Source organism: Pogoniulus pusillus, chromosome 21, assembly GCF_015220805.1.
Source record: "Pogoniulus pusillus isolate bPogPus1 chromosome 21, bPogPus1.pri, whole genome shotgun sequence".
Lineage (NCBI taxonomy): Eukaryota > Metazoa > Chordata > Aves > Piciformes > Lybiidae > Pogoniulus > Pogoniulus pusillus.
In genome coordinates this window covers 18,516,825-18,538,057 of record NC_087284.1, presented here as the reverse complement: position 1 = coordinate 18,538,057, position 21,233 = coordinate 18,516,825, and the positions used below count along the sequence as shown (strand labels likewise).

Sequence of the window (21,233 nt, the reverse complement as noted above, 5' to 3'; positions counted from 1 at the left end):
TCATCACACAAGTCACCATGACATTTAGTACATTGCATTTGCCTTCCATTTCCCACAGTCCCATCAGCATGGGCACAAGAAAATTACGGAATGAATCGTAGAATGATATCATATAATCGTTTAGGCTGGAAAAGACTTTTAAGATCATTGAGCCAAATCATTAACCAGACACTATGAAATCCAGCACTAAACCATGTGCCTCAGCACTACATCTACATGGCTTTTAAACCCCTTCAAGGAAGGCTTCTCTAACACTTCCCTGGGCAGCCTGTCCCAGTGCTTGACAACTCTTTGAGACAAGAACTTCTTCCTAATGTACAGCCTAAACCTTTCTTGACACAATTTGAGACTGTTCCCTCTCATTTTATTAGACTCAACTAAATTTCACCACTTAAGATACCTACAGTGACTACACAGGAAAAGTGGAAAAGAAACCAAACTCACAGACTTTTGCTCTTTGTGTAGTTCCAGATTGTTTCCTCTGTTTGGGTTGTGCTCTCAAAGATAAGCTAAAGCAATACTACAAGGAAAGGCATGCTAATTGTAGAGGTAAGATGCTGGGTTTCTTCCCAGAGGATGCAGTACACAATATACACACAGAAAGGAAGAGTAAAAACTCTATAGTGTGTCCCAAAGAAATCACATAGTACATATACAAGAGAAAATAACATGCAGAAGTAGCCACAAAGAACCACCTAGACACATAATTCTGTATACTAAGTGATGCTTATTTGTAAACTTAAAAGAGATTTTCCTTGATATACCATTTTCCATCTTATTGTCTTTGAAAAAACCCAAAATTCAGTAAATCACATTAAAGATTTTTCTAATAAAGACTTTAGATGCTCAATTCTAACATTTGAAAGAATCTTGACAAGCTAAAAAGCAACATATTGAACTCAAATTCTGCCATAAAGCTGACATTGAACTGGAATTAGTTTTTTAAAAGCACTGAAGTGCTCAAGAACAAAGTTCTGGAAAACTCTATGTCATTTGCATAAAGTAGGATTTTATAGAGAGCCTCAACTTCTCTTTTCCCTTTATCATAACAATCCTCATTCAGCAAGCAGCTGCAGCCTTTGACTGCAATTACTCCATGCAGTAGGGCTTCTGGAGTTTAACAGAAGACAATGTGGCTGATAGTGACTAGAAACAAAAATCTACATCTGAACTGTTAAAATCAACAGAGAAACTGCACAAAATAAACCAAAACTTCAACAAAAAGGGATTTTGACACAGTCACCTCTACATTCATCAAAGAGAAAGAACTACTTAGTCTATTTTATGCTGTTATGAAGTAAGTTGAAGAGTAATCTCAATAGCTGTGGCACGGTTAAAAATAGCTGAACAGCTTAAGCAGAGCAACTCAAACTGCTCCACAGGAAGAATTATCCTCCTGGTCAAAATATTTTGCCTTTTCAAGCAAATGAACTTTCAGGTCATCTGTTAACAATGTAGGTTCTTTCCTGTCTAGAAGCTTTTTATTGTGTCTCCTTTAACAATTAGCAGGGTAAAAATCCCTCAAAGTGCCTATAGAAAGCAGATGTATTGCTTGGATCACCGTGTATTTTAATTTAGTACATCTCAAACTTAGTTATTCTGTATGACAAAACAAAATTGAAACTCATCTTTATTACATTCTCTTTCCACACCCCTAACCCTTCTCTTCCCAGCTGTCCCTTCCAAAACAGACATACATGGAGGAAGGTTCTCCTCCCCCTCTACCCTGTCCTAGTGAGGTCACACCTGGAATACTGAATCCAGTTCTGGACTCCCCAGCTCAAGAGAACAGTGATCTACTTGCAGAGTCCAACATTGGGCTACAAGGATGATTAAGGGGCCAGAGCACTGCATTAGGAGGAAGAGCTGAGAGACCTAAGGCTATTTAGTCTGGAGAGGAGAAGACTGAGAGGGGATCTAATAGATGTATATAAATATACAAGGGCTGAGTGTCAGGAAGGAAGGGACAGCCTCTGCTCACTTGCACCTTGTGATAGGGCAAGGGGCAATGGATATAAATTACAGCACAGGAACTTCCACCTCAACCTGAGGAAGAACTTCTTCACTGTAAGGGTCACAGAGCACAGGAACAGGCTCCCCAGAGAGGTAGTGGAGTTTCCTTCTCTGGAGACTTTCAAGACCTGTCTGGATGCCTCCCTATGCAACCTGCACTAGATCATACGGTCCTGCTCTGCCAAGGGTGGTGGACTCAAAGATTCTCAGAGGTCCCTTGCAACCCCAAACGTCCTGTGATCACAGGTGAGTGCAGGCTGCCTTTGGTGCTGCAAACATTTTTGTCAGATTTTGGATATGACTCATGTGAGCCATTGTCATTTAATTTGCCTTTCTCTACAGCAGATAATTTCAGTCCAGAACTCCTGGACCACCATACTGTGCTCAAATTGAAGTCATCTTCTGAGAAAAACTCACAGCTTTTTATCAGTCAGATATCCAGAACATCTTTAAATAAACTGTTCTCATAAAAACCTGCCTCGAGTTTTAAATTTATTGTATTCTAGAAGAAACCCATCTGAAGTCAGCTTTCAGCTCCTGTGTTTTCTCATATGATTGTCCACTACAGCTGCAGGACTGCATCTTCTGAAATCTTTGCCCCACGGAAGCACTTACAGGCCATCAGTCACCTCCCCAAACTTCCTCTGCTAAAATAATCATCACAAGTTTCTCCAGGCTCTCCTTAGACACTGGGGTTTGTCCACTAACTTCTTTTTAAAGTTTTGAACTGTTCTGCACATGTTTTTCTGAATCTTTCCAAATTTATCTAGGTTAGGGTTTGGAGGTTTTTTTGCATCTTAAGTTCTAATAGGATGCAATTTTCTAACATTATCTCACTAGAGCTACACAGTAAAATGAAAGCACACCCAATTCCACTTGAGATCCCTGCAAGGGATGGCACTCTGCATTTTAGCTACTACACCAGTGAATTAGTCTTTTCCAAAGTTCTACTACATGTATGATCTCATTGCCAAGACAGATGTATTTGGCTGTATTAACATATGTTGAAATGATCCTCTTTAAGTACAGACCATGCTTCACAAATATTAATCCATCCATTTTTTTTGCATGCATGCATTTACCCATAGATTACATTCTCTTCCCTCCAGACTGTTAACCAAATCTTCAAAGCAATGGGCTGTGAAAAGCTTCTATAAAATCCAACCTGAATGTCCTTCACCTATTGCTGCTTTATGATCTGGCAATTAACCCATTTGAGAAGCATTTCAGATGGCCCATGTTGACTTAGCAAAGAGCTAGGCTGTAAAACTCAGAGTATCATGCAGCACCTCATCAAGTGCCTGAGGAGAGCTTAGGTGTCTCTCAACCAAAACTTTCAGCCACAGAATAAAGAAATAAAGAGAGACAGTTTCCAATCCAGCAGTCGGGAAACAGAGACTCTAATTTCTTCAATTCTCTGCTGAGCAATTCTCATTTCAACCTTTCCACAGCTCTTTTTGTGATCATTATCAACCTGTCCATTCCAGTATGTACATTATACCCCGGTCTATCCTGTCCCATTTAGACTTCTCCAACAATTAAAACAAGTAAAATATAAATCCCATTATCTTCAGTCTCCAGTTGACTGGGGGTTTTCTCAGCTTGTTTCAAGCCTTCACTTCTATAGACTAAAGAAAATTTGTTTGTTCCTACCAGAATAAAAAAAAAAAAACTTTTTTGGTAAGTCACTGTAAATGTGAACACAACATTGTGATTATGTTCAGAGAACAAACACATTTTTACTTTCAGCAGGTTTTTCAATCTTAAAATAATAATTCTTCACAGCATTTCTATCTCTTCTCAACTACTATTGTTACCACCTAGCAGACATGTCATTACCAGCAGTTTTTTGACTTCAGATAAGAGAATTCTCACATTGTTCTCAACTCCACTGACAGAAAGTTTACGACTGGTATCTATATAATACAATCTCCACGAAACGGTCTCTGTTGTGCCAGTTAACAGCCACCACCATTCATGGCACTTCTCTGAAATCACTTGAATCCTCACCTGTGCCTCATATAGCTTCACACCTCTTCTCAGTGACCCAGGCCTGTAATTCTAAGAATTATAAGTCACCTGGACTAACTCATATTTTTAAGTAATATAACTTCAAGAGAAATTAGTTTTCTTTGTATTTTCAGTAAAATATGTATTACATTTTATTCAGAAGAGGTGACTATAAATCATTGACAAGGTCTGTGCTGGATGGAGCAGGTTCAAACTTAGGTACTTCACTAATATCCAATTTAAACTGGATATTAGGAAAAAAATATTTACTGGAAGGGTGGTCAGGGAACAGGGCTACCCAGAGAGTCACCATCCCTGTAGGTGTTCAAACAAATGCATAGACATGGCACTCTGGGACGTGGTTTAGCGACCACAGTGGTCTTAGGTCGACAGCTGGAGTCGATGACCTTAGAGGCATTTTCCAACCAAAACAACTCTATGGTTCTATGAAATAAGCAATGGTAACTGTTAGTGATGAGTGTTTCTGTGGAAGTGTTCTTGCACTTAACTTTTGCCAGAAGAGTAAAACTGAACAGAATTTCTTAATTCTCAGAAAAGTATGACAAATGACCTGCACACATCAGGAATTCCAATGTGATATAACAAGAACAACACAGCACCTTTGCTTCTAGACAGTTACAGAAAGATACTGTTGCATAAATCCCAGGAAAATGTGCCTCTATGCAAAAAAAAGTTCAGACCCTGCAGAACTTTCTAAGACAACCTTCTATCACAGAATAGAGCATACGAGATGTAAAAAAAGGCTAGTTTAACTCAGTGTCAAGATCAAGTTCCCAAATTACAGAATCCCAGCATGGTGGAAGAACCTGTGAGGATCATCTAGTCCAATCCCCTTGTTAAAGCAGGGTCTCCCACAACAGGTTGCCCAGGATCACAATATCACACACAGTATCACCAAGGTTGGAAGAGACCTCACAGATCATCAAGTCCAACCCTCTGTCACAGAGCTCAAGGCTAGACCAGTGCCACGTCCAGTCCTGCCTTGAACAGCTCCAGGGACAATGTCCAGGGCTGGTTTGGAATGTTTCCACAGGAGACTCCACAACCTCTCTGAATAGCCTTGTCCACCAGCCCCACAGCAAAGACTTTTTTCCTTAGGATTAGGTGGAAGCAACACTTTGTTTAGCTGCTTTTAGACTGTGGACAATCATAACTGGAATGCAATGTTTGAATCCTTGTCTTCTGGGTGCACTCAGGCCAGGCTGGCTGTTAAAGCAACATGAGAACCAAACCACTAAGGAGAAATGGAAGGGCAGTAATCATGGCCTGCTGTTATAATTTGATTTTGCTCTTCATGCAGTGTGGCACTCAGTAAAAAATGGCACTGTTTAAGTCTGTTTGCCTTAGTTGTTTTCACACGAGTAGTCTGAGGTGTTGGTCATTTGGTTTTGTTTTGAAAACAGTGCTGGCAAGTAAATGAATGTGAATATACTGGATTGAGTTTCCAGATGATAATGAACAAGAGTTTTTTAAACTGACTGTAATCTTGCTTTGTACTTTGAAATTATTTATTTCATAGTTTGTTGGGGTTTTTACCCAAACAAAGGATCATTAGCAGTGGCTAGCACTGCCATTAACTGGCATTGGTCTGGATGCAAAGTATAGCTTCTAAACTGATGCCTACATGCATCTGTGAAAAACAATGAGTCATGAGAATATACATTCAGGCAGTCTGATTTTTTGTGTGCTACACCCCTGAAATAACCAATATTTATTCCATTTTATAAGTGCCTACAAATGCAGGCTACATTTGTAAGTATATTAAAACCTTTTATTAAAAGAAAAAACCCTCTTTCACACGCTGAATCCATAATCTGTTTTTTTTATCCTCACATTTAACATTCTGAAATAATACATTTCACAACTATTAGCTACACTTGAATAACTGGATGTTTTTGCTTAATATAAACAAAATAAGGGACTTAGATACATGGAGAACTGAAAACATTGGGTTTGGGGCACTTTAACTACTTTGTTGTATTCCAAATTCTCATTCAGTTAGTATCTCTGTGTTCCCAGATCCTTCCAGAATACAGCACTGCCTCACAGTCTTTAGCATTAGTAGATATTATTCTTTCCTAACATGTTTTTACTTCTACACTGGAAGAAGTTAAGGAGCGTCACAGTTTGCTTTCCTTATCAGTTTTCCCACCTTCACATAAACAGAGTCAAAGTGAAAATAATTTGTTCCTGCCCATGAAACTGAAACCAAAACTAACGAAAGCATAAATTTTTCTACCTAAAAGATATCGACAGTGCTTAGACTTTGAACTTTAATTCCATTAGGGGCACAAAAAAAAAAAAAAAGCTTTATTAATATCAGCATTTCAAATTAATGCACCTAACAGTGAGCTCAGCTATGAGGGGATATCCTGCCCCATTCCACCGCCTGCCCACTGCCCACCCAGGGAAGAATCAGAATACTTAAAAATAACTTTTAACTGCGCTTGTATCACAGAATCCCAGCATGGTGAGGGTTGGAAGGAACATGGGGGATCATCTAGTCCAACTCATGCCTGCTAAGGCAGAGTCACCCACAGCAGGTTGCCCAGGATCACAATGTCCAGGCAAGTTTGGAATCTCTCCAGAGAAGGAGACTTCACAACCTTCTGGGAAGCCTGCTCAAGGGCTTCGGCACTGTCACAGGAAAGAATTTTTTCCTATGTTCAGATGGAACCTCCTGGACTCCTTTTTGTGACTGCTGCCCTTTGTCCTGTTGCTGAACACCACTGAAAAGAGTCTGGTCTCATCTTCTTGATGCTCATCCTTGAGCTACTGATAATCAGGGAGTACGTCACCCTCACCTTCGGACTTCCATTCTCACACTGTAAGTGGAAACCTCACCAGCCAATGAGGCCATACAGCAGAGTTTTCTACTCTGACTGGGATCACCCCATGCCTTGGTGCAGCCCATTTCTCAAGCGTGCTGTTCCTCGCCCTGTCCCTGACCTTGACCTCAGTTCAGCGGCATGGGCTCTGTGAGTCAGCACAAGCCAAGAGCCAGAAGCTGTGCAGGCACACTGTAAGCTAGCCCAGTGAGTTGATCCAGATGAAAATTAAACACATGCTTTGACAGACTCTTTCTGTATTCAACCAGAGCAAATTCACTGATGCAACCACTCCCTCAAATCTACCAGTTTTTCTCCTGTCTCACTTCAACCTTGCCATATAGTCCTGCTCCTTTACCTGAAGTGGCACCTCTGGGACTTCAGCTTGAGTCAGAAAACAATGGACAGAGTTCAGGCTTCCTTAAACGGCATCCACCTGACTCAGTGACAACAAGTTGTAAAGGAAAAGAGTGAGTGGCTTGCTGGAGGAGGCAGTGGTGGCCAGCAAGGCTTACAGCATCTGAATTTGCTTAACCTGTAGAGAAGAGAGTCCTCAGACTGCCAGGTGTAAGTGGGCAAGGAACAGACAGTCAACCTCCTTCAAATTTAGTTTGTTTCAAAACTACCTTTACATCACCAGCCACTCAAAGAAGCATTAAGGGAAAGAAGAAGACTGACACAAATGGTGTGGGACACGCAAATTCCTTTTCCCAATCTCACATCTTGCTTGCTGAGGTTGTTCTTCTGTGGTCATCATTTGGTAGCTCAACAGCTCCAATGACCTTCCACACCTGCTTTGTCATCCTGGCGAGTATGTGTACAGCCACACACTGAAGCAGGCTGAGGAACTGATTCTACCAAATGACCAGGTTTTCCAGTTGGTTGTTTTTAATTATGCCAGATTAATTTTCCAGCCCTCTTAACATGTGGCCAAGCTGCACTGTGGCTCAGTAAAAGAGCTGAGTGGTCAAATGATCTGCTCAAGCAAGTTATGAAGAACTGCCACCCAAAAAGTTTCTGACATTTAATGTAAAACTAAGTAATATACAGCAACTGTGGTTTAAAACCCTGGGTTACAGTCACTCAGATGACAAACCTGAACTTAGACCACTGTGTCTAAACACTTTATTCTTCAACAGTACAATCCCTAAACAACATTTACCTACTAACACAGTACCCAGTCCCAAGGGAAGGCCTGTAATGAGTATTAGCCTGCATTAGGTACAGTAGAGAGCAGGAAAAGTTAAAAAAAAACCACCTCTGTGCTTAGGAGGTCACATTTAAATATACTTAACTAACTAAATTAACCTGACTAGCCTTTCTGTATGCCTCTGAAGAGAGAAGAGAGGAAGTCTGATGACCTTCTAGAGGAACTTCACTTAAGTGGTCTGACTGACCTGGAAGTCAGAAAGATATCACAGACAACACTGCAGGAGGGTTAAATACCTCTCTGCAGTTAGGCTCACCCAAATCAAACTCAATAAAGTGGGACAGGTTTGTCTGTGGCATGTACTTGTAGCACAGCTTCTCTCTAAAGGATCCAGTCAGCCTGTTTTAATTTATTCTAAGATGTTCTGGATATTCTGACAATATTGGGGGAAGTTCAAACTTCAGAAATATAAAAAAGTGTACAGAAGAAAAAATTTTAAGCATTATGTTACTAATGGAAAGAACAAACTCATATATATATAGAGAGAGGTATGTATGTTAGGATAATGATGCTTATTAATTCACATTATTTATGTAAACATCCATCATGAGTAAGCAAGAGAGGAAAAAAAAAGGACACTATTTTTACTTGACAATAAGAATGTAATAATAAAGCAAATTATTTGCATGCATGTTAAGAACTGGTTTTGTTACATTTAATAGCTTTGATTAGAGATATGTATGTTCAAATGAAGAGGATTCAATTCTTTGGAATAAACTAAGTTGAAATTACTTGAGTAGGGACTTGAAGGTTGAATAATTCAATTAATATTGAAGATATTCAAATAACACACAGCAATAAAGACAGAACTTCCCATTTCACAGACCAATGCCAGTAAAGAATGACTATGATATTCATGTGTACTGGGGAAAAAAATCTATTTTTAGATTATTTTAATTGTAACTTAACTGAGAGCTGTCCATCATTCATTGCTTTTCCTGAGTATCCAAAGGCATGAAGAACTAAGGCTTAACAAACAACTTTATCTGGACAAATGGAGAAAAATAATATAGGAAAGGGTACAAAAGGTGAGGTTTCATCTGTTGTTGGTAGTGGACCAAGAGCCAATATTTTACAGGGTCAGGAACCACAGAGTGTCCTAGTGCTTATTCTATCATGTCAGGCAGAAGAAATAAAAAACCTCCAAACCCATTTTGCCACTAATAATGGTAGCAGAAAGAACCTCCAAAACACATTCTCATTCTATATGCCTATTCTCTTTTGTATCATTTTCAGGGAAACCTGAACTTAAAACGGAAAAGGATCCCTGTTTAAAAAACTGGTTTTAAAGATAAGGTGTTGTAATGACTTATCTCAAAAGCATTTTTCCAAACTTCAATAAAGGACAAACAGCCCTCCTGCTTCACTAAATAGAAAAGGGCACGATTTGCATAGTTATCACATTGCTGATGAAAAAATTCAGAAAGATCCCTTCTTTGAGTGCTTTTAAAGATGTGTGAAGTACCAATCTCTCAGATCCATTGAGGTTCTGTAGTCAGGGACATGAGCTGTGGAATCAACAGCTGCTTGATGCTCTGCCTTCCATGTTTTAGCACTCCTACAATGCTACATCTCAAAGTAGCATCCTTAAGTACAGTCATTTCCATCTTCTCATTCAGAACCTAATATTTTATTCTTAGGCAATATAAATGAATAAGCACAAATCTCAGGAGGTGTGACGAGTACAGTGTGGGAGAGAGGAAAAACAACACAATTAGTGATCTGTCCTGATAGAAGAGAGATGTCTCTAACAGGAGTGAAAACAGAATCCAAATCGGCCTCTGGGGAAGAAAATCTGTGTTGTTACTGATCATCATTCCTTGATGGCCTGGGTAAAGAGACAGTTTTCTCTAAGGTTAGCTCTCTGGAAGTCATACCTCTCCAAAGTCATATGATAACAAACTCATCCAAGACTTCTGTATGACGTTGTCTTACGGGTGTTCTTCCCAAAATAAAATGAAACAGAGATCAGGAGTCCTTTACTCTCCCACTGAACACACACCCTCTCTACAACCGAACCATGACGTAAACAACACTAAGCATATGAACCAAAGGAAAGAAAAACTTAAAACCAATTTTTAAGTTGAGCTTTAACCTTTTCTAGCCATGTACACAGACTATGAACAACCTGAGGTGCACTGTCATTTTAAATATAACTGTGAAACTTCTGACTTTAGTACATCATAAATAAAAACTGATTGACTTGTGTAAAACTACACTCATTTAGGACTTCCACAGCCCTTGGGAATGTTTAGACATCTGTTTAGTCCTTCAGCTGCAAAAAATGGTGGTGAGATGTTCCCACAGACACCTTGGTCTTCAGGGGAAGAAGCTCTACAGCCATCACGTTCAGGAAGCATTAGAAATTGTTTATCTGGAAGCACTCACTCAACTAGCTGTCGAGTGGCTTGGGACACATCTATTGTGAATAACTGTTTATGATCTAAGTCCACCAAAAAGTATGCTAAGAACAAAAGTTCACTGTAAACATTGTTGCATTTACTTTCTTTCTGTCTCTTTGTTCTTAGAAAGCACTGGTAATCAAAGATGAAGTTTGGTCCTTATCTGTGACCCAAACAAGCCAGAAAAAAACGTGCCAGCCTTGAAAACACAAAGAGCCAGTTAAAAGATGCAGTACAGAGTTAGTGTGTGGTCAAGCACGAACACAGAAAATAACTCATTCTCTTTAATACAAACCTGCTCATCAGTCTCCCTAATATGAGAAAGCTTGTAGTCCAGTACAGTCTAGAGTTAGGGTCAGAAAAGTGTCAATTTCAAACCATGAGATTAATTCCAAGAATTATTAGTATTATTAATACTTTTACAATCTGTTTTATTCTCTGGCTATATTCATCTCCCTACATTTTCTATATCAGGAGACTACTAGCACAAAGCAGTTCACTAGACCTTACTTTGGGATACAGACCTTAGGTCTCCACTAAAGACTTTGCAGATATCTAGAACACGCACTGCTGGTGACTTCAGATTTCATCCAAGACCTGCTGTTTCTGTTGTTTGATCATGTAAGATGGGCTCTGAGTACGTGAAGAGCTGAGGTCCTTTTGCCAGCATTCAATAACTGAGGCTGAAACATGCCTTGGTCCCCACAAAACTAGCCACAAGAGCTGCCAGGGTTTACTGCTGTGCCACAGCCCCAATTTATTTTCTCCACAATGAGACATTGCAGACCTGTGATGGGAATCAGGACGCTGATCTGGATGGATCTTTGGTGTCAGTACATATAGTCTTACATTCTCATTATTTCTTATAGACACAATCCCGGGTCTGTTAGATTTAACCTTGTAAGTGACCTAGCTGCTAAAATATGATGGAAGAGTCACACTGTGCTAGCACAAGCTATATTTTATACACAGAACTGGGGGAAATCAGGTGCTGAAATCGAAACAACAAACAAGCCTGATTTAGCAACTGGCTAAATCATAATGCAGCTACGTTGGGAACTATCCCAAAGTCACTAGGAATTGTTTGTACCCTTCATACATCTACATAGTTATGGTTAACAAAAAAGTTACCAATATACAGACAATCTTTAAGTGAAAAACTGCATTTGTGGAAAGACTTCCGAATATCCACCAAATACAACTTTCAGTACACATGGTGCCAGGGAATTCTTTTGGTGTTAAGCTGCATGCCTTCAGTATTCTATTCTATTCTATTCTATTCTATTCTATTCTATTCTATTCTATTCTATTCTATTCTATTCTATTCTATTCTACTCTACTCTGTTCTGACATAATATATCTACCAGGGGGTACTGGTAGATAGTAGCTGAACATGAGCCAGCAGTGTGCCCAGGTGGCCAAGAGAGCCAATGGCATCCTGGTCTGTATCAGAAACAGTGTGGCCAGCAGGACAAGGGAAGTTATTCTTCCTCTGTACTCAGCACTGTTCAGGCCACACCTTGAGTGCTGTGTCCATCTCGGGGACCCACAATTCAAGAGAGATATTGAGATACTGGAACATGTCCGGAGAAGGGCAACGAAGCTGGTGAGTGGCCTGGATCACAGCCCTGTGAAGAGAGGCTGAGGGAGCTGGGGTTGTTTAGCCTGGAGAGGAGGAAGCTCAGGGGCAATCTCATTGCTGTCTACAACTACCTGAAGGGAGGCTGTAACCAGATGGGGGTTGGTATCTTCTCCTGGGCAACCAGCAACAGCACAAGGGGACACAGTCTCAAGTTGTGCTGAGGGAGGTATAGAATCACAGAATCAGTCAGGGTTGGAAAAGACCACAAGGATCAGCCAGTTCCAACCCCCCTGCTATGGCCAGGAACACCCTACCCTATATCAGGCTGCCCAGGGCCCCATCCAGCCTGGCCTTAAACACCTCCAGAGACGGGGCCTCAACCACCTCCCTGGGCAACCCATTCCAGGCTCTCATCACTCTCATGCTGAACAACTTCCTCTTCACATCCAGGCTGAACCTACCCATATCCAGCTTCACTCCATTCCCCTCACTTCTGTCACTCCTTGATATTCTGAAAAGTCCCTCCCCATATTTTTGTAGGCCCCCTTCAGATATTGGAAGGCCACAAGAAGGTCACCTCAGAGCCTCCTCCAGACTGAACAGCCCCAACTCTTTCAGTCTGTCCTCACAGGAAAGGTGCTCCAGCCCTCTGAGCATCCTTGTGGCCCTTCTCTGGACACACTCCAGCACGTCCACACCCCTCTTATAATAGGTGCTCCAGAACTTGATGAAGTACTCCAGGAGGAGTCTCACCAGAGTGGAGAAGAGGGGGAGAATCACCTCCCTTGACCTGCTGGCCACACTTCTCCTGGTGCAGCCCAGGATCTGGTTGGCCCTCCGGGCTGCAAGTGCAAACTGCTTGCTCATGTTGAGCTTCTCGTCCACCAGCAATATAGGCTGGATACTATAGGCTGGATGTTAGGAGGAATTTCTTCAAAGGGAGTGATTTCCCATTGGAATGGGCTGCCCAGGGAGGTGCTGGAGTCACCATCCCTGGAGGCGCTCAAGAAAAGCCTGGCTGAGGCACTTAGTGCCATGGTCTAGTTGACTGGATAGGGCTGGGTGCTAGGTTGGACTGGATGATCTTGGAGGTCTCTTCCAACTTGGCTGATTCTAAGATTCCCATAACTGACTTTAAACTGTGATCTCTTACAAGTAAAACAACTTTTTGTATTATTTCCTAAATCAAATGAATGTCCCTAGATTAATGATTTACATGAAGTGAAGATGCTCTTAGAGACATTTAAATGTCTTTGCAAGATGAAAATTACAAGGCTACTTTAAAAAAGCCAACAAAACAAAAACACTGAGAAAACAAATTGTATCACCATCCTTCCCTGGCCATCCAGGACATTTCAAAATCCCCTGTGGTTTGATTTTTCAGATACCACAATGATAATCAACAAAGATTCAGACTTAATGTAATAGTTTACTTAAAAACTGTGAAACTTTCAGACACTGTGGGGGCAGAGTTCTTGGGAAGGCAGAGCTACAAATGTGGTTAGGCCACTAAAATCACACATCTTATCCTTTCCCACAAAAAAACTGAAACAAACACACCATCAGGCACAACATGGCCAAGAAGATCTGATCAGAGTTGCACTAGTTTACTTTGTGCAGTGTGATTTCACTGCAGAATCACAACAAAACCATCACCAGGAGTTAACTTTAGTTTCATTAGTCAATAAACCAAATAAATACCAGAGTTCCTTGATTTTGCATTCTGTGCTCATAAAGAGGATGCAAAATAATTTAAAAGTGCAAATCTATGGCTAAAATGTGGGGGTATCTATATCCATTCTATATTTTCCTACATATTCTTAGAATACCTGACAAAGATCTGCAGCAGGTCACCATTAGGGGGACATATGTAAATCTTCTGAGGATGTTTATAAAAGCAGTAAATATTCTTGTCTTTATAGAGCACTGAACTGGTAACATGCCAGTTTTCTTTTCCTCTCAGTAATATGGAGAGAAGTTCAAAGAAGTTATTACAAAGAACACAAAATTCTTGTAAAAATTAAAAGTCTATAAAAAATTAAAGAAGTAACAACTCTTACATAGTAGGGCTGAAAAGACTACACTTGATAAGGAAAATACAGAATGCCACTGTTGAAGGTATTGTGTATTGTCAGAGAAAGCAGATGGTATATTTAATATGAAAACTATTATGTTTTGCTCAAAGACCAACCCCTGTTTATTGACAAATATGCTTATCACATGGCATTCAAAATCTCAAAGGAACAGAGAAAGTTTTATTAACTTGTGCATCCCTTTTCACCTTGCAAATATAGCCAATGAAGCTCACGCTTGCAACAGATGCTTCCAAAAGAAGAAATGAAGCTGTACCTAATGAGAAGTCAGAGGGACACAGCACCACTGACACTCTTGCATCTGTACCAAACTCCCTGAGGAACAAGAGGCTGTGGTGTATCTCATTAAGTCCCTTGTGTGCAATAATTTATCCACATTCCAGAGGTATTGGATGTCAGCACAGTGGGAGCAACCTTCTGCGACAGTAGTCTTGTGAATTGGAAGTAATTATTTCGTAACTCCAAACGTGAGCAGCACCGTGTTAGCCAATCTTGGATTGACCAAGAAACTCAAGAAATGCAACAGTCTGCTCTGAGAGACTAGGAAGATAAGAATTATCAGAGACTCACATGCTCTGTGGATGGGGCATCTCTTCCCCTTCCTCTCCCGTGTATCCTTTTTTTTTCCTGACAGACATGGACAACTTAAAGTACACTACACAGAAAAAAAAAAAATATATATCCATTTTCTTAATATATCTCTGACATATACACAGAATCCAAGCATGCTGGAGGTTGGAAGTGACCTCTGGAGATCACCTAGTCCAACACCTCTACTAAGGCAGGATCACCCACAGCAGCTTGCTCAGGATCACAATGTTCGGGAAGGTTGGGATCTCTCCAGAGGACACTCCACAACCTCCCTGGGAAGCCAGGTCCTGGGCTCTGGCACTCTCACAGCAAAGAATTTTTTTTCTCATGTTCAGATGGAACCTCCTGGGATCCAGTTTATGCCTATTGCCCCTTGTCCTGTTGCTGGGTGCTACTGAAAAGAGTCGACCCCCATCCTCTTGCCTCCTGCCCTTTACACATATGTACAGAAGAGTTTTGTGCCTGAACACTGCCAAACCATCCCCTTATCTGAGCACTGTCTGAGATCCTAAGAGGGGACTCAAGCTGAATTTCACTCCTTTGGCTAGGAGTATTTGAAACCTGGGAGCAACACAAGAGCCATGCCACAGAAGCAGCACCTACTGACCAGGGCAGGGAGGAACCCCATGGGCTCAGGCATTTCCTCTGCTGCAACAACCAAAAATGGGCCACCAGCTCTCTTCAGTTCTGTCTACAGCTCTGGTAGAAGAGACCTCAGACTGGTGAAAAGCAGTGTGGCAAGAGACATGGACGAAAGTCAAGTTTCTTGTACTAAACATGGTGACTGCATTCCTGCGGTGCTCTTGCCTTCACGCTCTGGTTTCAAGAAGTGAAACATTCAGAGGGGGATGAAGAGCTAATCCCCAACTCTATTTTAAGACAGATGTACAGTTCCTAAGGGGTGGAAGCAACACAAGCAGATCTGATGTAAATGCTGAGTCTCATTTAGTTGGCTAGGGTTAGCCAAGCAAGTCAGTCTTCTACCTTTCTGAAATAAGCAATAACAGCTGTGCCTCTTGTCACAGTGAAATGGGAAAGACTCAGTCATTAGAGCTCAAGAGTGTAAGACCCCCTTTATGAACAAGTGTCACTGATGTTCAACCATCAACTCAGAAATCAGCACATCAGAAAGAAGCAAAAGACAGATCCCAAGATAGTTTAGATGTCCTGCAAGAGAGGCTGAATAAAACCAACACAATTCAATGGAGGTAAAACAGTTCTTGCCCAAATAGGCAATTCTAATTTGTTATTAATTAGCAATTTTTCATCAAAGAGCAGTAAGAAATCATGATAAACACCAAGCTGTGGACTACAGGGAATGGATTTATCCTTCTGATTAACTTAAACCAAGCCAATGTCTAAACTTTCCAGTAAAGGCACAGCAAACATGATGAAGATCTGATGGCTGCTGCGTTACCAGGGCTGCGAGACAAGCTCTGGGTTTAAGTGGGTAATTCCCACGTAGTATCAAGTTCTCAACAAAATGACAGCATTTCTCTTTCAGTTTTTTATACTCTGTCATTTAAACAACCAGCACAGGAGCTGAGGAACAGCCCACAGGATCACTTGCTTTTGACTTGTGGCCACTGCTGTACACACAAAGCTTAAATTTTCACGGAATATGTGTCTCTGGATCTTGCTTATTAGGTGATTAAACTTGACATATAGCCTAGTGCAAGGCCACAGAGCTTCAGCCAGTTGCTCCTGAAATTTGTTTCAGTTTGTAATTTCACTGTGTCTGTATAATTTAATGTCAAAGGCTTTAGTTCTAAAAATAAAACCAAAAATACTGAATCATCATCAGAACTGAAGTATCATCTTGAGAATCAGGAGGCATCAGGATGCAGAAAAAAACACAGAATGGTTTGGGCTGGAAGGCACCTTCAAGGTCACCTAGTTCCAACCCCACGCCATGGTCAGGGACACCTCCTACTAGACCAGGTTGCTCAAGGCCCCAGCCATCCTGGCTTTGAACACTTATAGGCTTGGAGTCTCCCCAACTTCTCTGCACAACCTGTTCCAATGCACTACTATGCTCATGGGGAAGAATTTCTTCCTGATGTCTAATGTAGGTTGAGCTTCTTCCAGTATGAAGCTACACACAGGTATTTTGCAGGACACTTGAAGAAATAAAAAACTAAAGACATTTTCCATTCTAGAAAATATTTCAAAATGTGAAATTTTAGACTACAGGAATTTATACACATTAACCTGCAAGATTTTAATGGACATCAATTAAGACACCTTAAAATGCAAGGTTTATGAGCAATGTCAAGGTGACTATTCAACTGGAACAGAGTCCCCAGGGAGGTAGCTGAATCTCCATCCCTGCAGGTGCTTAAAAAAAAAAAAAAAAAACCAGAGATGTGGTGCTGAAAGACATGGTTCAGCACCAGATTTGTTAGAGTTAGATAATGGTTGGATTCAATGATCTTCAAGTTCCAACCAAAACAATTCCATGATTCCAAGAAATAGAGAGTGAAGGAAAGACATGGATGCACAAGATGCACTTGTAAAGTCCACAGGAACTGTTCTGCTGCTTGGTAAAAACCAGTAACTCTAAAAGGAAACCCCTGGGTGTTTCATTAGACACGAGCTCCAACAGAGAACTTCAAAGTCTTTTAAGCACACTTAGTACAAAAAAGGTATTAAATTTTATAAGAAAGACTTTTGAATTTTAGTATTTGCCTACTAAGTGGTAGTTATGATCTGGTGGCTAACACACTGTCTTGGGCAGTACTGTCACAGGATCACTTCCACATTTCATTACACTTGTCATGCCAATCACCATTCAGGATTACTTCAATCTCAGACACTGCTGCAAGGGCCTGCCAGTAGAGATTGGATGATCTGACTGCAGAGAGAGCAAAAGTTTGCTTCCAAATTAATCTTCTCAGTGAGGTAGATACTCCTAATTATTCCAGTTAAGATGATGAGCAACAATCTTCCAATGGGTGGAGACCAGTCCATAAAGCACTCTTGCAGTGTAAAAGAAAGCAGCTCCGCCATTTCTCGAAGCAGCTGTACAAAGGACTTTCCCAAAGCCACAGCAACATAGACAGCACAGGTGAAGAAAGATGAGGCAAATGTTAATGTCTATTGAAACAAAGCTTGGGGACTCTCCTCCAGCAACACCATTTCTCAGGTTTTCCTTTACCTGTCTTGTACATCAGCTCTTCCTTGTCATCACATGAAGAATCAAAATTGCCAAAAGAAAACCAGTGTTATTCACCTCACATCCTCGGCACCATTACCACTTGTTTCACATTCCAGCTTAAAAAAAAAAGCCTCTTCAAGGCTTTTCAACAGAAGTTTCATATTTTCTTTACATCTCCTCCAAAAAGCAAGTAGTCTTTACCACAATCTCAGAAATGCACAGGAAGAAATGACACACAGGATATATACTTCAGCCCAACATTGTCATCCTTACAGCCCCTCAGTGGCTATCAAGGTTTTGATCATCAAATTCCAAATCCCTGACCTACAGTTCAGCTGGCTCTCTTCAGAGGTGATATCCAGAGTGAAAATAGTAATCATCCCACAGGCAACAACTGAATCCATGAAGAGTCTGTTTTCTTTAGGAAACCAAAGGGAACTTACCTTCATTTTTACTGTTTCTAAGAGGATCTCCTGTTTGCCTTTTGGAAGAACTATTAACACAAACCAGCAGGAGCAGCTCTCATTTTTACTGTCTAACAATCACAAGTAGATTGCACACTTTTTTTCAATCAAGACACAAGATCAAGAGTGAGAAGATAAAAAAGAGGCAAAACAATAGCACTCACTAGATTTCACACTGGATTTCAATCACAATATTCAAAGAATATCATATGCCATGAACTGCAAAGAAAGTGTTCATGAACATGAAGTAAACTCAAGTTCAGAAAAGGCTTCAAATTACCCAATATCCAACATTTCAGGTCAACAGTTATATACTTGCCAAAGTAATGCTCACTGTATTTACACTGTATATGATTTTATGATTTTCCAAGCATGACTCTAAAATTCACTCCAAGACAAAAGTCATAAAAAATGAACAGCAATTTAGAAAGAGAATCACAAATGAGGCAGTCTGACCACATATGAGTCCAAGAGCATTAACAATTCCAGCATCTCAAACAAACTTAAGACAAATAAAGGAGTTCATCACTTCAGGTGTTTTGTGGCAGAAGCTTCCACCCAACAGACGCGACAAGCTGCCTGCCCAGTGAAGACAGCCACGCTCAACAGATCACTTAGCCTTTCACACAACTCAACACTTCAAACACTATCTATGACAACCAAAAGCAGTAAGAAGCAATGGCCACTCTTAACCTCAGTCAACTGCCAAGCAAACAGATTCTTTCTGGTCATTTTTGTGCCTACCAAAACCAACATCCCATTATTCATCTTTTGATCAAACACAACGACAAAGAGCAAGTATCAGTCATAGCCCAGCCTCTGGGGGCAACTCCACAAACCCAACACAACTTTTCCCAAAGTCAAAGCAAGTCTTTGGCAAGCCATTCACATGCAGAGCATTCCCTAAATTTCCCTCCTGCTTTCAGGGATGATCCCTTCAAGATTTGCTTAAGCCATGTTATGAAGATAGGGAAACTTGCCAAAGCAACCAATCATGACTTTTGTCTCTTGGGAATCTTCTAGGCTATCAGTTCAGCACCTCCGATTCGCAGTCACAACCTGCCCATCCAGGGCACCCTGCCCTGGCTTCTCCAGGTCTGTTCACCCATGGCAGCACAGATGTAACTCCATTAAGGGGAGATACACATGCACCAACAGTACAGTAAAGCATCTTCTTCTGTCAGTGTCCTGAAGGCTGCCTGTCTCCCTTTGACCTCAGCCTTTCAGCCTCTGGATATTTTTTATAGAGCAGTGCCTGCATGCACATTAACTATGAATAAAACCAATTTTTTGTTCAGGTGGCCACTTCTTTACCCAGAAGACAAGAATGGCTCTAAAACAACAACGACTTTTCACTCCCAGGGATGACTTCTTGTAAAAATGAAAACAAGGAAGTTAAATCCAAGAGAACCATTATGCTCTTCAGTTAAGGGCAAGGATGTGAAATCTCCACACACAAGACAGGAAATCCAAAGTTGGGCTGTTACCTTGCTCTCTTCTTCACCCCAAAACCCGTCCCCTCCCATCAGCACCCACGCTGACCACCTCCCGAGCGGCAAGTGAAGGATGGTGTGTCAGAGCCTTAACTTTGAATCTGTTTTGGCTCTCCTCACAACCTTAACCGTGTCGCTGAAGCACGAAGAACCCAGGAGTTTAAATTTCAATATTTTGCATCACGGCGGCTTGCTGCATGGCCAAGGCACAGGATGGTAGCCCAGGACTTGGGTACAATGCAGGAGGAAAGCCTCCCTGCCCTGCCCCCCCTGCCCGGACACATGCACTAACTCTGCTTTGCACACATTTTTGCACACACACTTCACCCTGCTCACTCCCGGAGCAAGTGGCGGCTGTCAGCGCTGCTCCCCACCATTCGGCACCCCCCACACTTCTCCTTCTGGAGTCAAAGTGTGGTGTGAACGTGGAGGGGGGGGGAAGCGCAGGCCACGGGTAACACTTTGCCGTCTCCTCCTTTCAGTCACATTTCCGTCCTCCTCCAGCAAAACTGGGGAGGGAAAGGGGGGGCGGGGGGCCAGGCTGGGCGGCGGGGGGCGGACACACAGACACACAGGCAGGCGCTGGGCCCAGCGGGCAGGGGCAGCCGCAGCAAGTGTGGGTGACAAGCCCGCCGGCTCTCCCGAGAGCAACAAAAAGGCGAGCGGGGTGGGGTGGCCGACGGGGCCGGGGGGCAGGGCCGGCGCTCGGGGGGCTGTTACCTCGTAGAGTTCCTCGGAAGCCATGCTGGGGATCCTCACAAGGTAGAGTTGGGTGCTGGTTTGGAAAGACTTTGTTTCAGTTGGTGTCCGTGTGGCCTCCTCCTCCTCCTCTTCTCCCTCCTCCTCGTCTTCTTCTTCGTCTTCGTCGTCGTCGTCGTCGTCTTCTTCTTCTCCTTCTCTTTCTCCCTCTCCCTCCCCCTCCTCGTCCTCCTCTTCTCCTCCTCCTCCTCCACCTCTTCTTCTTCTTCTTCTTCTTCTTCCTCCTCCTCCCTGCGCGTCTCTCTCCAGCGCAACTACCAGCTCCGATCGCTAAATGCCACTGAGGTGCTGCTGGTGGCGGCGGCGGGGCTGCGCGCACGGCAGCTGCGCAACTCGCTGGCTCCCCGCTCGCTCCCGCGCCCCTCGCACGCACACAGGCGCGGCCCCGCGCCCGCTCCCGCGCCCCCAGGCGCGCTCACGCCAGCAGGCGCGCTCAGGCGCTCACACACGCGCGCACGGCGGCGGCCCGGGCCCCGCACCCCCCGCCCCGCCGTGCCCTCGCTCGCTCCCTCCCCAGGAACACTAATCGAGCGCAGAGAGTCGGCGCCACACGCAACAACCGCTCCTGCCGCCCCCGGCACCATCCTCCTCCTCCCGCCCCAGTCCGCCT

The 21,233-nt window shown here is 42.4% G+C and overlaps 1 protein-coding gene across 4 annotated transcripts in view; it reads right to left on the bottom strand.

The window, feature by feature from the left end:
* CDYL (chromodomain Y like) overlaps positions 1 to 20,980 on the bottom strand; it is an 85,343-nt gene extending 64,363 nt beyond the window's left edge. For 2 of the 4 annotated variants that reach the window (XR_010306261.1, XR_010306262.1), the window contains exon 1: positions 20,585 to 20,980. Coding sequence is in view for 1 of the 4 variants with exons in the window: in XM_064161125.1 (XP_064017195.1) it covers positions 20,585 to 20,608 (24 nt within the window). In the remaining 3 variants the exon portion in view is untranslated. The remainder of the gene's footprint in view (positions 1 to 20,584) is intronic. The other 2 variants (XM_064161125.1, XM_064161128.1) reach the window with 2 other exon arrangements.
* Between the last annotated feature and the right edge of the window lie 253 nt (positions 20,981 to 21,233).